At 34.3% G+C, this 15,625-nt stretch overlaps 1 protein-coding gene across 1 annotated transcript in view; it reads left to right on the forward strand.

The window, feature by feature from the left end:
* PTGFRN (prostaglandin F2 receptor inhibitor) overlaps positions 1-15,625 on the forward strand; it is a 100,115-nt gene that overhangs the window by 34,466 nt on the left and 50,024 nt on the right. The window contains exons 2-5 of the mRNA XM_014062941.2: positions 1,706-2,083; positions 6,160-6,579; positions 8,881-9,264; positions 11,716-12,141. Of these exons, the coding sequence (XP_013918416.2) occupies positions 1,706-2,083; positions 6,160-6,579; positions 8,881-9,264; positions 11,716-12,141 (1,608 nt within the window). The remainder of the gene's footprint in view (positions 1-1,705; positions 2,084-6,159; positions 6,580-8,880; positions 9,265-11,715; positions 12,142-15,625) is intronic.

Raw genomic sequence — 15,625 nt, forward strand, 5'->3', positions numbered from 1 at the left:
AGAAATGTTTATAATGCTCTCACCTCCTATTTGCCCTACAACAACTCTGTAATGGGCTAAGAGACTAATTGGATCAAAATCACCCATCTCCCTTTTGTTTAACTACTAAACCAAATTGATTCTTTCTATAATGCAAAATGGTAAAAACTGAGAAGGGCAGAATTGGGGTTTTTTTGGGGGGGAGGAGGAGAGAATTTACCTCTTTCAGGCAAATACAAAGTCTGTTGCTGAATTCTTGGAATGTGAATGCTTGAAACTATTTTGTAAGTATTTGGTTGGCTTGAAGAAAGTATTTGTACAAATACTCTTTGACTTACAGGGATAACTACAATTGAACCCAAAATTTCCCTTGCTAAGCAAGACAATTGTTAAAGTGAGTTTTGCTTCATTTTATGACTTTCCTTGCCACATTTGCTAAGTGAATCACTGCAGTTGTCAAGTTAGTAATATGGTTGTTAAATGAATCTGGCTTCCCCATTGATTTTGCTTGCAGAAGGTCACAAAAGGTGATCACATGATCTCAGGACACTGCAACTGTCATAAATACATGCCAGTTGCCAAGTGCCCAAATTCTGATCATATGACCATAGGGATGCTGCAACAATTGTTTAGTGTGAAAAAATGGTCATAAGTCGCTTTTTTTCAGCGCCGTTGTAACTTCAAAGGGTCACTAAACAAGTGGTTGTAAGTAGAGGATATCTGTAGTCCTTTAATATAGGTTCTTTTTCTTTTCAGTGAACAAAGTTGTCTTTTCATTTAACTGAAGATACGTGTTATTTTATCCTACCATATTTTCTTTAGATGATTTTCCTGGACTAAGGCAAGCTAAGCTAAAGCTAAGCAATTTACTTTGGCCTGTTTGAATTAAGGTTTAAGGGGAGAGTATTTGAGATTCCTACTGGTGTATTACAGAAAGCTAAGTCAAACATATATGGATTTATGATGGAATGGAACACATGTTTAAATGATTTTATTTAAAAATTGAAATTGAACGAAGGCAATTGAACGAAGTCAACTGAAATACTTCTTTCCTTTTAAGAAAAAGAAAATAAATGTAGTTCTAAGTTTAGTGTATTCTTAGGAAATAGAGTCTGTCAAAATCAGTTGATAGGTCTTGAAGATACCTAGTCTTCAGGAGAAGCAGACTATGGTAGAGACTGAGTTTTGCCTTTCCTAATTAGAAATAGATACTTAAAAACCTTTTGGTGTCCAGCAAAGGTAATAAAAGTTATGCACATTCCCTGCAGTTCTGTGACAAATAAGTCTTTTATTGTTTGATAGTTTTTGATGTGGAAAAAATGTAAAAGGATAGCCCTGGAGCATTGGAGAAAAAGAGATTTTACATAATAAATTCTGGATTGTTGCCCTAAATACAATTCTAAAGGATTCTAAATTCTTGTCTATTTCAAAAGACAAGTTTCTACCAGTTTAAGATGAAAGTACCTGGAATGAGTCATAAATGTGTTAAACACTGAAACCAAGTTAAAACTAAGCAATTTTGCAGTCTATATATCTTTATGCTGTTCTGCTTTAATTAATGCTGCAAATGTAGATGTCTAATGTAACTGTCCATTTATAGACTTGAAAGCCCTAAAATGTAACTTAAATTACCACAATGGAGGATTCTATCTTTCAGGATAACTTTTTTATGCTGCATTTGATAATTTTATATTTTAAATTCACAGTTGGTTTTCTTCTCTTTCAGTTTCCTGCCATGGTCGTATTGTGAAGGTGCCTGAAGGACCATTAATACGAGTTGAAGGAACCGAAGTGGTGATTCCATGTAATGTTAGTCAGTACGGTGGACCTAGTGAGCAGAACTTTGATTGGGAGTTTTCGGCAAATCTTGGTCAGGATTCTAAGTTTGTACACATATTGAGTACATGGGACCCTTCGTTTATGTCTCCGGAATATCAAGACCGGGTTAATAGGGGAGAGATCATGTTAAGGCGAAAAAGCAACAGTACTGTGGAATTCGTGATTGGAGATATTCATCCTACTGATCAAGGAATATACCGATGTACTACGCCCAGCACAGACAGTGTCGTCCAGGGAAACTACAATGATGTAGTTGAAGTTAAAGGTACTTCAACAGGGTGAGGGGTATTTACAATTGGTAGTGGTTTAGTGTAATTTTAAATATATTGTGTGGAATATGTCTTGAATAGAAAATATAAATGGTCTAAATCTCAATAGATTTTAAATGTATATAGGTTAAATGTAGATATGTACATGTCATTTTGTATGGACATGGAAAAAAGAAAATCGGCAAGTACACTGAATTAAGTGCATGACCTGGGCACAGTTGAACTAGTGCACTTATTTTCTGAAGGAAGGGCCCATTGAAGTGATCTAGACTTAAATCAAATATTTCAAATATTTTCTTGTTGGTTTTTTACATTTTATCAATAACTCTGTTTCTAAGGAAGTTGAATAATTGAATGTAAAGTTCTATGGAAAATATTTACTTTTTTTGAATTTTGGCATGTGGCTCCTACTGATATAGTTTCAGGCAAACATTTAGGCACCTCTGATCAAATTACATTTTTCAAAGAGTACCAAAGTTCATTCAGGTCCTTCCTATTTGTGTGGGGTTCATGTCTAGACCTTGGTTGGTTCCTCTGAAACAGTGAATTTGTTCATCTATTTTCCTGTAGACTTATTAGATAATCGCTACATGGGCCACTTGTGTTTTACCTGTCAGACAAATGTCATGTTCTTTAGCTGTGGTATAATCAATATAAAACATTTTTTTTTCAACAATGGAGATATATTCAGGTTTCAAGGCAGGAAAGCTTACCCAGACCATAACACTACCGCTTTAATGGTTGACAGTTGGTACATGTTTCTTATTATGGACTGCAGTTTTGATTTCTGCTAAATGTAACAATATCTTCATAGCTGTAAAGTTCCATGTTTAGCTCATTGTCTTGGAGAGTCACCCAGATCCTTTTTGGCATGCTTGTGAATGTTATTAATGACATATGTCCTCTGCCTTGTGCTCTTCCATGAATCTTATTTTTAATTGTGTTTTTATGAAATCAAGACTTTAGTTAAGGTAACATCTGTAAACCTGAATACTATGACTCTTAAATAATTTTGATGGGCATTCTTGAGCAAATTCGCTATTGTTCCAAATAGTGTCTATTTCAAGATTGTCCCAGTTGTGTATGAATCAGTATTTTTCAGACTAGAAGATGCTCTGGACTATAAGAAGCACATTAGCTTTAGAAGAGGAAAATAAAAAAAATCAGCCTCTGCTCTGTCTGTTTGCCGCCGCCATGGCTATTTGCTGCTGCCATGGCCCATTTGCCACTGTCTGTTCACCACTGATCACCATGATAGGTAGCAATAAGTGGTGGAAGCAATCACCACTGCCTTGAACAGCTGATTGGCGCCGCACCAAGTCCCTTCCCTTCCAACGCAATATTCACTCTATAAGACACGCAGACATTTCCACCCACTTTTGGAAGGGGGAAGTGCATGTTATATTTGAAAAATACAGTAATCCCAAAGATTTACAAACTGTTTTTAAAATAATAGGCATTTTATAGATGCCTTCAGAAATATCTGAAGATAAATGTTTACCTGGACACAGTAGGCCTCTAGAATCTGTTTGTAAGAAACTCACTGGGATGATGTGAGCCAACACCTGTGAAATTTGTATAGAACAGAGCTGGTTCAAATCAACCTTGAATGTTTTATGAAGCAATTGTGCAATCCTAATTCTGATCCTAAATTATCCCTTAAACTGAATTGATTGAATTAAAGAGACATTTTTTTCTTTCCCTACTGGCACATTAATTAAGAAATCTTCAAATGTTACAAAGGATTTTTTAAAATATAATTTTATTAAAATTTTGTGTGTAAAAAAAGAAAGTTAAAACTTATACAAAGTAATATAAAGTGAGAAAAACAAAAGAAAAAAAAAGAGAAATTGGAAATATAAAAGTGCCAAAAAGGAAAAAAATAAAAAGCAGAAAAAATAGATATAAAGAAGTCTAATCTTATTTGCAATTATAAATGTCCCTTTAACTCAATGATTACAACATAACTCTCTTCTTTCTATCATCTATCCTGGATGATATTAAAACAATAAATTCTTAAGTTCATTTTTTTCCTGTTTCATACAAAGTCATAAGGGCTTTCCAGTTAGTAATAAACATATTGTTTTCTCTCTGATCAAATAAATCAGTTTATCCATCACAGCAAGTTTCATTTTTAACTCTCCATTGATGTAGTGTGAAATTTTTCCATTTTTATGTATACAATAATCTCACTACTGTTATGCAACTGTTTATCCAATCCCCACAAAAAAACCCTTGTAGTCTCCTCTGAATCAGTGAATCCAAAATTTTCTAGTTTTTTAACACATCCACCAAACTTCCTGAAATATCTCTTCTTGTTCACATTTACAATTTAAATTTGAAATGCTTTATACATTCTATGCAATTTGCCTAGTGACAAATATCAATTATACATCATTTTATTAAAAAAATATCTAAGATTATAACATAGTATAAATTTTAAAACTTTTCCCATTGCTCCCATCTAAAGAATACTGTATAGTCAAAATTGTAGCCGACTATAACACTAGCAGCAATAGCACTTAAACTTATATACCACTTTACAGTGCTTTACAGCCCTCTCTAGTGGTTTACAGAGTCAACCAACAATCTGGATCCTCATTTTACCCACTTCAGAAGGATAGAAGGCTGAGTCAACCTTGAGCCTGGTGAGATTTGAACTGCCAAATTGCAGGCAGCCAGCAGTCAGCAGAAGTAGCCTGCAGAACTGCACTCATTGAATATCATTGTTCTTCTGTTTGAAATTTCAATAAAATTTTATATTTTTTTAGCAATTATATGTTCAGCATTTGTACCTGTTTCTATTTCAAACTCAGTATTAACAAATGTCTGTGTACATTCTCATTCATCTTTTTCAAAAGGCAACTGCGCTTCCCACCAAGACATTTTTCTTCTCATTCAAGAAGCTTCTTCAGTTCAGATAACTTTTTTTCTGATTTTATTTTACATTCCCCTGGACAGAATCCTTGTATCTTGCCATAAATTAGCTATTTGTGTTAGTCTATTATTTATTGTCTATAAAATGCTTGTTGCGCTGAGATCCACATGGTTTTCAGGTACAACCTGAGTTTGCATCTATTCCGTAATCTTAATATGGCACATCTAACATGCTGTGTTAATAATGATTTTTAAAATTCACATTAGCCTTGACCTTGGCATACCACGAAAAGCTATGCCACCCAGGCCATGTCCTTATCCCAAGAAGCATCTATTTCTTCTGACAGCAGCCGAATCCTTCATCCAAACTGGCAATATGTACAACACAATTTATATCTGGTAGATAAATTCCTCTTCTTTCTTTGCATCTTGTAATATGCAAGATGACCTTCTGCCATTGTTTAAATCAGCCACATGAGAAACTATGACTGTTGTGGAGGGTTACTGCCCCATCCAAAACCACCTTGCCCCTGTCCCACCCCCCACTGCAAATGACCTGCAGATTCCTCATCCCCATCCATGCTGACATTGCTATGGGCCAGACAGGGAGAGCCCATAGACTATATGTAGCCTGCAAGTTGTAAAATGCCCAGGTCTGGTACATCAGTTGTCAAAATAAGTATTGTCTGAAGCAAAAATATTTTAGGCAAGACATTCATTTTTATGACAGAAATTGTGTTTTCCCCATCTTAATGTGTCTTTTAAATTCATTTTATGTCTTAATGTAGTTGTTTTGGGGAAAAATTATGCAGTTTATATTTATCATATTGTTACCCAGATATTTTACGTTTTTCTCAATCTTCAAACATTTTTTGATTGTTAGTTCTATTTGATCTTCTATTTTTATAGTTTAGTTGGACATGTTAGTTTTCTCTTTATTAATTTTGAAACTTAGTAATGTGCAAATTTCTTTTAAATTATTGATTACTATTTCAATTCTCTTTAAAGGAACCAATACCCAATCATCTGACATAGTGCCTTAACGTATAAGTTTCTTTTTTAATCTTTACCCCACAAATTTTCATTTTATTATCTCTTCAGTCTTCAAAACTAAAATAAACAAGAGAAGAGATAGTGGGCATGGGAAACCATTTATTACAATTGTATGCTTGATGATCTTCTTTTTTCTAAATAGTGATTGCAGATGGCTTAACTGTTACTGGATCGAACTTCTACTCCTCATCAACTTGGAACGTATCAGAAGGAGATACATTTCAATTACGTTGCTCAGCTTCTACCAATTCTACTGAACACACCCATCTGCAAGTGTCTTGGGAGTTCAAGGGTAACCATGTTTGGCAAGAAATCCTTTCCCTGACGCACGAGGGCAAGTTCCGGATTGGCTCAGAATACAGTGAGCGCTATATCAGTGGGGATGTGCGCCTAGATGCTATGGCTAATGATATTTACAGCCTATCTCTGTCCCAGGCTCTTCCAACAGACGAAGGCGCTTATAGGTGCCGAGTGAGTGAGTGGGTTAAAGGGGCAGATGGTTCATGGCAAAAGATCCAAGAGAAGACTGCTGATATAGTAAATTTGGTGGTGAAACCGACATGTGAGTATGCAGTATTAATTTCTGCTGTAGTAATACCGTAGATATGATGTGTAATGTATAGCCACAGCATGAGAAATTAATTGGCTTGATTAAGATATATCTATCCCTGATTCATATGCATACATACAGACACACAGGCACACACATTTAACTTATGACCACATTTCTACTGTCCTAGTGACTGTTAAATTAGATTTTTATATTTTTCTACAGAAGAATATATAAGAAAAGAATATAAGGAAAAAATTACAGATTGTAATTGCTATTAAATAGTGGAACAGCATGGATGCTCTATCAGGGAGGATTTTAATCCACGGCTGAGGATCTTGCCTTGGGCAGGGGCTGGACTAGCAGATCTCCAAGGTCCTCTTCCAACTCTAGGTTTCTAAAATTCTTTGAATTGGTATGGCAGAACTTCACAATGTTGTGTTTGAACTTTATTCTATTTTTATCAAAATAAGCTACCTAAAATTTCAATTGAGATCAACTTTTTCATATTTTAAAAGCTGAAGGAGAATCACTGAACCTTACTAGGGTTTACGACTTCAAACTAAAAGAGTTCAGGTTATCTGTTTTTATGTTATATTTCACTGGCAAACATATTTTACCTAAGCAGACATTTTATGATTAACTGATATGACCGTTGGATTTTTAATTATTTTGGGTGATGTTTACTGTGGTGATATTTTAGTGATATCTTTGCATTTTACAGTTTTAACTTTTGATTTTATACTGAATTTCTTAATTTAAGCATTGTTTTTGGTCAGGAGATGAGTGTATACATCACTGTAGTATTATTACTGCTTTAATAAATACAGTCTTCTATTATTCATATAGTAACTCATAGAATAACAGGCAAGTATCAATTTTGAAGTGACCATTAAACAAGTTGGTTTCTTGACAAGTCAGATTATGACATATTTGGACATATAACAGAACATTTATAATCTGAAGTATAGGTTTGATTTAATAATGTTTGCAAAATTTGCATTGCCTTTTTGAGCTTTTTCAGGTACCTGCAAAAGTTTTAGATACACTGATAAAATTAAATATTTCTTGAATCACTGAATGAATAGAAATTGATACAGCTTCTGCATGGTACAAAGGCAAACACAACATTTTTTTTGCAACTTGGAATGCATGCTTAGTATTTATATGCAGTTTTTTTTACAGATTAAAACCAAAACAAAGAATATAACAGGTGCAAAAGCCTGAACACCTTTGTAGAAATAACAATTGCATGCACACTATGTTTGAACCTCTCCTCAGATTTTCAATAATATTCACATCTGAGGACTATACCTTTATTTTATGTCAGTACTTTTATGGTTGATTTTAGATCATTGTTTTATGCAATAGTAAACCACTTTTTGGTGTTAATTTTTCATTGATTGAGGAATATCAGGCTCTAAGATATGTTGGTATTTAATTGAATCAGTTGAATCATTTCTATCTACACAATATTTCATCAATTGCAAAACCAACCTCTCATGGTTAACAGTTGGCAAGGTGGCTCTTTAGTATTTTATCTTTTTTTCCCCCACATGAATTTCTTGTGGTTATGGCAATCGCTTTTTGTTTTATCAGGCTGTTTCAGGGTCATTGAAAATACTCTAGACAAATTACTTTTGTTATGAAGCTAGACGAAAGGTTTCCTTCTGATATTTTTTCTTTGTGGGTTATCGTTGTATAAGCTAGGCTGTATGGTGGTTCCATACTCCATTGTCAGCTGTCCTTTTCGGCAATCTATTTGCAGTGACATGTATGTTCCATTTTGTTGATATGGCCAGTTTTGGAGAAGTTCAAGAAGAGATTTTTCTTGGTTTTCAAGCACCATATTTGTGGATGTCAAACATCAAAGGAGACTTGTGAAAAAATGACTGAATTTACAGTATGTAATTTAATAAAGTATCAGCTGATGAAAAGACATCTAACAAGTAGCTTACATTTAAAATGTCTTTAAGTTGGATTACTTTTGTATTTCAGCTGAAAAATGTTTATGTCTGGAGTATCAGAGCATAAGAGAAAAAATGGTGCCATTAATTTCAAGAAAACTGAAGCTGTAATGTATATTTGCATAGACTTATTATACAACCAGTTGAACCTGATAGATTAGTGCTTTAACTGTGTTACTCAGCAATACACATGTTTGTCCATGAATACTAATGTATATGCAGCCAATTATATGCACTTGTACAAGTTGACAGGGACACAATTGGTGAACTACAAGTTGAGTAACACTTGGAAGTTAACAATAATCCTTGATCTTGTTTCCTTCATCTCCTGCTCCCAATTCTGCAGCTTTAGATGTGTTCATCACCAGAAGCAATATATCTGTGATGGAACGAGAATCCCTTGAACTTACCTGCAACATCACAACAGACAGAAATGGTATTTTCCAAACAGAAATCACATGGTACTTCAATGAATCTCCAGATGGCACCATGGCAGAGGCTCAGGTTTTGCTGAATGCTGATCGTGATTTAGTAATTAGTGACTCCACCTTTATCAGCCCCAGCCATGTAGATCGAAGTAATTACAACCTGTTGATGCGTGATGTTGGCACTGAAAACTCTGGTTACTACTACTGTCAAGCAGCTCTGTGGGTGCCACAACACAATGGCAGCTGGCACAAGGTAGCAGAGAAGATATCAGTACCAGTCACTGTGGAAGTGGTGACATTGGGTGAGTAATTGGATATGAAGGTAAACAAACTTTTGAAATAAGCTGAGCTGGTGGTTATGTGGGCAGTTTCTTCTGTGCAGTTTTCTTGCCATTTGAAAATTTTGTGGGCAATTATGACCCAGTTATTACTTGATTTTGATGAGAATAAAACATTTGAAGGAATCAGCTGGCCAACCATTAAGTTACAGTAATGTTAATTTCTTTTTTATGTTTCACAATTTTAAAAAGACAGAGGCCATTCAGTGGTGACAATATTTTTCCTAAGATTTAGATTGAAAAAAGGTTGTTCATTTCAAAAATATGGATGTTTTGACAAATATTTGGAGATAAATACCTTTGCTTTGCTTGTATCTGATTGGTTATGTCTATTTTGATTAGGTATTGGGTTTTTTAATGAATGTTATGAGGAATTATGGGTTTTGGTGCATATGGTTTTCTATTTTGATCTTGAGAACTGCAAAGAGATATCAGTTGGGAGATGTTAGATGGGAGATTTAAAAATAATTGCAATAATGTTTTAAACTACTGAATTTTCCTATCAGTTCATGTTCACTTAAGCAACACTTAAGCATTGCTATGATATAGAAAGCAGAACATCTAAATTACATTTTCACAGATCTCAACTGGTTCAGGTAATTGTTTGTTACCTGAAATTGAAAATTGAAATTTTCCTTCTAACTTGCTTATTTTATCTTTGGATAATGAAACATAGTGTAAGAAGAAATAGATATTATTTTTCAAATTTATGTTTCAATTAATGTTTTCATCTTAGAATGAAATTGCAACATTTTAATGCAAATAAAAATGCAAATAAAAATGCCAAAATAAACTAGCATTATAATACAATAATATATTATAATGTATCTAATAGGTTTATGATTAGTAAAACAAAAATGAGTTAAATAACTATCAGCTATTTAAATTTTATTTCTGCCTTTTTTTCTTTCCTTAATATATGTTGTTTTCTTATACTTCTTTAATTGTAAGCTTCCTATCACTGTGTAGTCAGGTGACCTTAAAACTAAAATTATAAATAAAATTTGAAAAAGATCCATAAATGAAAACAACCCAATTCCCTTCTTTTTTATATAAATGGAGGTAAAAGAACACATTATTTTTCTCGTAAGGCATATTTCACAACTAAATACAAGAGAACCTAGAGGTTGTAATATGAAGACTGTGAATTCTTAAAATAGAGGGAAATCACTGTCTTGCTGATAGTTGGAGAAATAGGGTGTTTCGGGCGGCAATTGTCTGCATTTTAATAGTGCAAAGAAAAAGAACAACTTCCTCTGGAAGTCCGCTGGCTTTTGTGCAGCACAGAGGAAAGATGGACCATTTCTTGTGTGCTGCTGGCTAGTCCTGCATGCTAGGCTAGGCAGATTTAAAGAAGGAAGAACAACTGTTTTCCAATAAAGTTCCATTTCTGATATTATCTTGTAGTCTCCCTACTCTCAAGTTGGCTTAAACAGGAGACTTCTATTCTGCTTTTGAAAAGTTGCTCAGAGCCAGTGGGAGCTTCTGCTTCTTTATATTACAATTATTACTTGGGTTTAGGTGAAGGTAAAGGATAAAGCTATTTTTAATGACCTTGTATTGCCTGGGGGAATAAAGTGGGAGAGGATTCTCATCATCAGAGATACATAAATTGTATCCAAATTTCATCAGCAGCCTCCTGGTCTTTCTTGATAGAAGTTTGAGAGCTTGGCAGGGTATTAATTCATTGAACTGTCAGCAAGGCTGTTCTTTGACAGTTGACAGAGTGCAGGAATGAGGCTTATCCAGCAAGCTTTTATTCTTTCCTTCTAAATCCTCAGTCAGAGAGTCAGTGTCAAGAGCAGAGCTGGAACACAATTCTCAAAGTCAAAAATTTACCTAGCAATCCACTTCTATAGACCTTGCAAATATTTGTGGAGTTGGCTAAAACTTCATTTCTCTACAACTTTATTCTCATTCTTATCAGAGCAGAAAGCAGTTATTCATGTGATCAAAAGTTATATGCTTGGTAACTGGTTCATAGTTATGACCTTTGCTGTGACCCAAGATCTTTTGCAACCTTTTGACAAGCAAAGTCAACGGGGAAGTGAGATTCACTTAACAACCGAGTTACTAACTTATTAACTACAGTGATTTACTTAACAACTGTGACAAGAAAGGTAAAATGGGGCAGAACTCACTTAACAAATGCCTCATGTAACACCAGAAATTTTGTTCTCAGTTGTGGTCCTAAGTCAAGGACTAGCTGTAATTCCATGAAGAATCAGACATACTAAGCTGATTGTACAATCCAAATCATTGGATTGGTGAAACATGACTGGTAAAATACTAAAGAAGCTTTGCAATTTAAAATCATGATATATGTGAAAATATAATATATATTCTCTATTGGTTCTGTTTCATACTTTTAATGGTTACTTTGGCTTTCTTTCTATTCTCCCAAAACCTACACAGAACCAAATTACTACGTGTTTTTGAATGCTTCTAAAACACCCCTGTTTGCTGAGGATCCCACAGAGCTTGAATGTAGGATCATGGAGGTACAGAACACCGAGACAAATGTTCATTTCACTGTGTCCTGGTACTATAGGATGCCCACACGCAGTGACGAAGTGGTAGAATATGAACTTCTGGCCACTATGGATGCAGACTGGACACTAGTACTTGGGGAGAAAAGCAAACAACGTGCTCAGAATGGGGAAATAATTTTCTCTAAACCAAAGGTAGACACCTTCCGCTTACGAATCCAATGGACTTCTGAAACAGATAGAGGAGAATATTATTGTGTAATTTCATCATGGAGCAGACAGCGCAACAACAGCTGGATAAAGATCAAGGATGTGGCTTCTATGCCTATAAGCATTTTATGGTCTACACAAGGTAGGATTTCTCAATTCTGACTTTAAATGTGTGGGTTAGGGTTGGTGCAAATTGATGATGATTCAATGGCTTTATAGGTATTTCCAAAAGAAAAAAAAAAGGTTTTTGATAAGTTGTACATGCATTTCCCACAGCCAACTTTGAAATGAAGAAAGCAAAATAGCCAAATGTACAAATGACCAGCCGGATGACATTTATTATGAATAATAATAAATAGCTACCAGTATAAGGTTAAGATACTTTTATTAGGAAAGGAAATATATGTATTGCAAGTTTTGTTTCTTTAAACATCTTGCTAAGAAGCAGCCTGAAGTATATCTAAGGAAAATGTGTACTCGAGAGGACATAATGGCCTTGAGGTAATTCTTGTGTCCTTAGTGTAACAAAGAATGGGAAACGACAATGAAGCATGTTCTTTTTAGATATCAAAAGGCATGACTCATTCAGAAGACTGAATGCATAGGATGAAGCTTTGTAGCTTTTTAAACACTGACTAAATAGTGATAATCTAAACCCTTGTTGATAATGTTTTTAAAAAATTATAATGTATCCAGTTGTAATTTTCTGAAATCTCTCAAGACTCTCAACTGTTTTTCTTCAAAAGACTAATACGGACATTTGCCTTCAACTTTTAAAACATTAAATTTAAATTGTGAAAAATCTGAAAATGAAGTTTTAAATTTAAGAACTAGAATGAATTTAATTTTGTTGCACACTCTAAAAGACTTGAGAAATAAAATTCCTTTTCCCAGCACCAAAATTATAACTTAGCCCCTGTTATGTGATTGGCCTTATTTCAGCTGATCTGATAAAATGTTAACTGAGTTCACTGAAAAAAGCCATAATGTTTTCTAGGTAGTCTTGTTGAATATACAACTTACAAGTCATTTTTTCCTTCAGATTAGTTACAGTCTTCTCATAAAAAAAGTATATCAAAAGACTATATTTTTATTCAATAGTCTCTGATTTCCCTCTGTAATCACCTATGCTAATAACATAAGGATAAGACTTTAAGAGAGTTGACACTAAATTAAACAATATAATAATCCAATTTAAAGCAGCTCACATTTTAATGCAATTGGATAGTCAGCAACTGAAAAGAAGATGTGGATATTTCTTTAGTGTATTGATTTGAAAATATTCTAGAGCTCCCTGATCTACCAGTTCCTTGTTCTTTGCTGCAATTCTTGGCTCTACTTTTGCGGAGATGCTGTCAGTCCACTATTCTTCCCCTCTAAGCCTAGTGTTAAAAAGCTGTGCAGATTTATTTTATTGTCATCTGTGGTGTAGTTGAAACTTCCGAGAAACCAGTATTGTCTTTTGCAATGTTTTTGACAATTTAGAATTTAGATTGCTGAATTTTCTCATCTCACTTCAAGGCATCTGGCTTTGATCAACTTACAGTAGTATATTTCCTTAGTATGTTAGCATATTTTCTTAACAGAGAATAAAGCATGATCGTTTTTTCAGTTCAGCCGAGTTGCCATGCAAACAGACAATACACACAAGTATGTTTCACAAGCATGAATTAAGACCATATATAATGCTAGCAATGTACATTTCTTCTTCTATAGATTGAGCATGAGGAACCTTTTAAAACTAGAACCTAAAGCAGTGATTGAGATCCATTGCTCCTTATTCCTAGTATTTTGATAATCAGTGGTAGTGAGAATCTGTGCCTAATCATTTTGAAAATACTTCTGGAGATTTGGAGAGTGAAAACAGTTATGGTGTGGAAAGGGACTAATTTCAGAAGTTGGATATTACATCCAGGTTTTAGATGTACATAAATTAACTTAATCACTCATTTGTCATTAATTGATAATAAAAAATGTTTTTAAGGGGTTGGATATAACTTTCAAAGCTGCTAGATGTCCCAGTTTGTGTTCTTCTGACAGGAAATAAAAATAGTAACCTAATAACCAGAAAAGTACAAGAAATGTTATAGTCTTTTCATTGAGCTCTGCATACTTTCCAATCCTCATGGGTATTTTTCTCTTTTCTATGACATTGGTTATATGTGTGCTGGAGGAGCTTCATTCATGGGGTCCTTATGGAGAAAAGATTGCCTTTCTTAGTTAGAAACAGCCTTATCATATGTTAGTTGGTGTTTAGCAGTGGAAGATGCTAAGGCTCCCTTTGTGAAAGGGAGTTTTTTCTCTCTCGCTAATAAATCATGAATGTTTAGAATGTAGCATTCTAGAACACCATGACTGATTTTAGCTGTTTAACAGTCTACTGTACTTTGATGTTTACCAGAATCCACTAATCAGAATCTTTAAAAAAGACACACAGGAAAATCAACAGATCTAAGTTCAAGAATATCAATTCCATTCAGTCTCGGTATCTATAATTTCTACTTTCAGAGGTATTTATTAAACAGTTTTGTTGATAAACAACAGTCTTCTGAAAATCATCTCTAATTCTCCAAGTGTGTCCAGATATGCTTTCCATCTGCCTTTGTTTTTAGACTAAGGGTGGGCAGAGATAGATCAATAACTAGTGATAAATTCCTATTTAATGCCTGACTAACAATGGTTCATAAAAATAGGAGCTTTATACTAGATTCTATTGTGTTTTTATGGCACAGGCAACCATCCACATGTCCCAGTTTGTCATCTCGTTCTTTGAGTAAGGAGTTTTACCTCAATTTTCAAAAGAATAGGTTGTCCCAATTTTGAAATGCAGTTTTTCAGTAAAATATGCCTTTTTATTTTTTCCAATCATATCACTTTGGATTGTGTATCACATCTTAAGAGTAAGCCTGAGGCAAGGACTGCATTATTATTGCTCTTACAATGTATTTTGAGAGTATTTTTTTTCCTGAAAAAGTGGAATAACAAATAGTGTTTAATAAGAAGTCAGAGCAGTTGTATTTAGACCGCAATAAAATTTGAAAAGGAAAAGAAAAACAACAGTTTATAACTACATTTCCGGTTTTTAGTAATTACCCATTACCCAAAAATAGAAGATTAGGATAAAGCTGTGCATCACAAATTATTTTTGGATGTATATTGTTCAGAAGCAGCAGCTGAGTGGTATATTTCCTGTTACATAGTAATTCAAAACGTGCTTAAAGTATTGCAATGTATTCGTATATCCAAGTGAACATAACAATCCAATATAAAACAAAATATTTATTGATACTTACACATTTTAATCCCCCTTCCTCTCCAGGTATGTGCCTTAGAAATTCTCCAACAGAAAAATTACAATAGGGAGGATCCTTGCCTTTCATAGAAAATGATGATCTTTCAGTTATTTTTTGCCATTGGCATCAACCAGGTGGCAGAAGTCCAGTGACATGAAAAGAGGTGGTAGGGAGAAGACATACTACATGAAAGGATCTGAGATTTCCCTCAGTTAGCCTATCTCAACTTGTTATTAACTGGAAAATTCTTGGGCAAAGCCAGTATCATAATCTAATATACACTACTGACTTTTCTTGGGCAAGTGGACTAAGTGAAGTTTCCCTACAGTCCAT

This window comes from Thamnophis sirtalis, unplaced genomic scaffold (assembly GCF_051295495.1).
Source record: "Thamnophis sirtalis isolate CommonGarterSnake01/CBP01778 unplaced genomic scaffold, rThaSir2_p1.2 scaffold_8, whole genome shotgun sequence".
Lineage (NCBI taxonomy): Eukaryota > Metazoa > Chordata > Lepidosauria > Squamata > Natricidae > Thamnophis > Thamnophis sirtalis.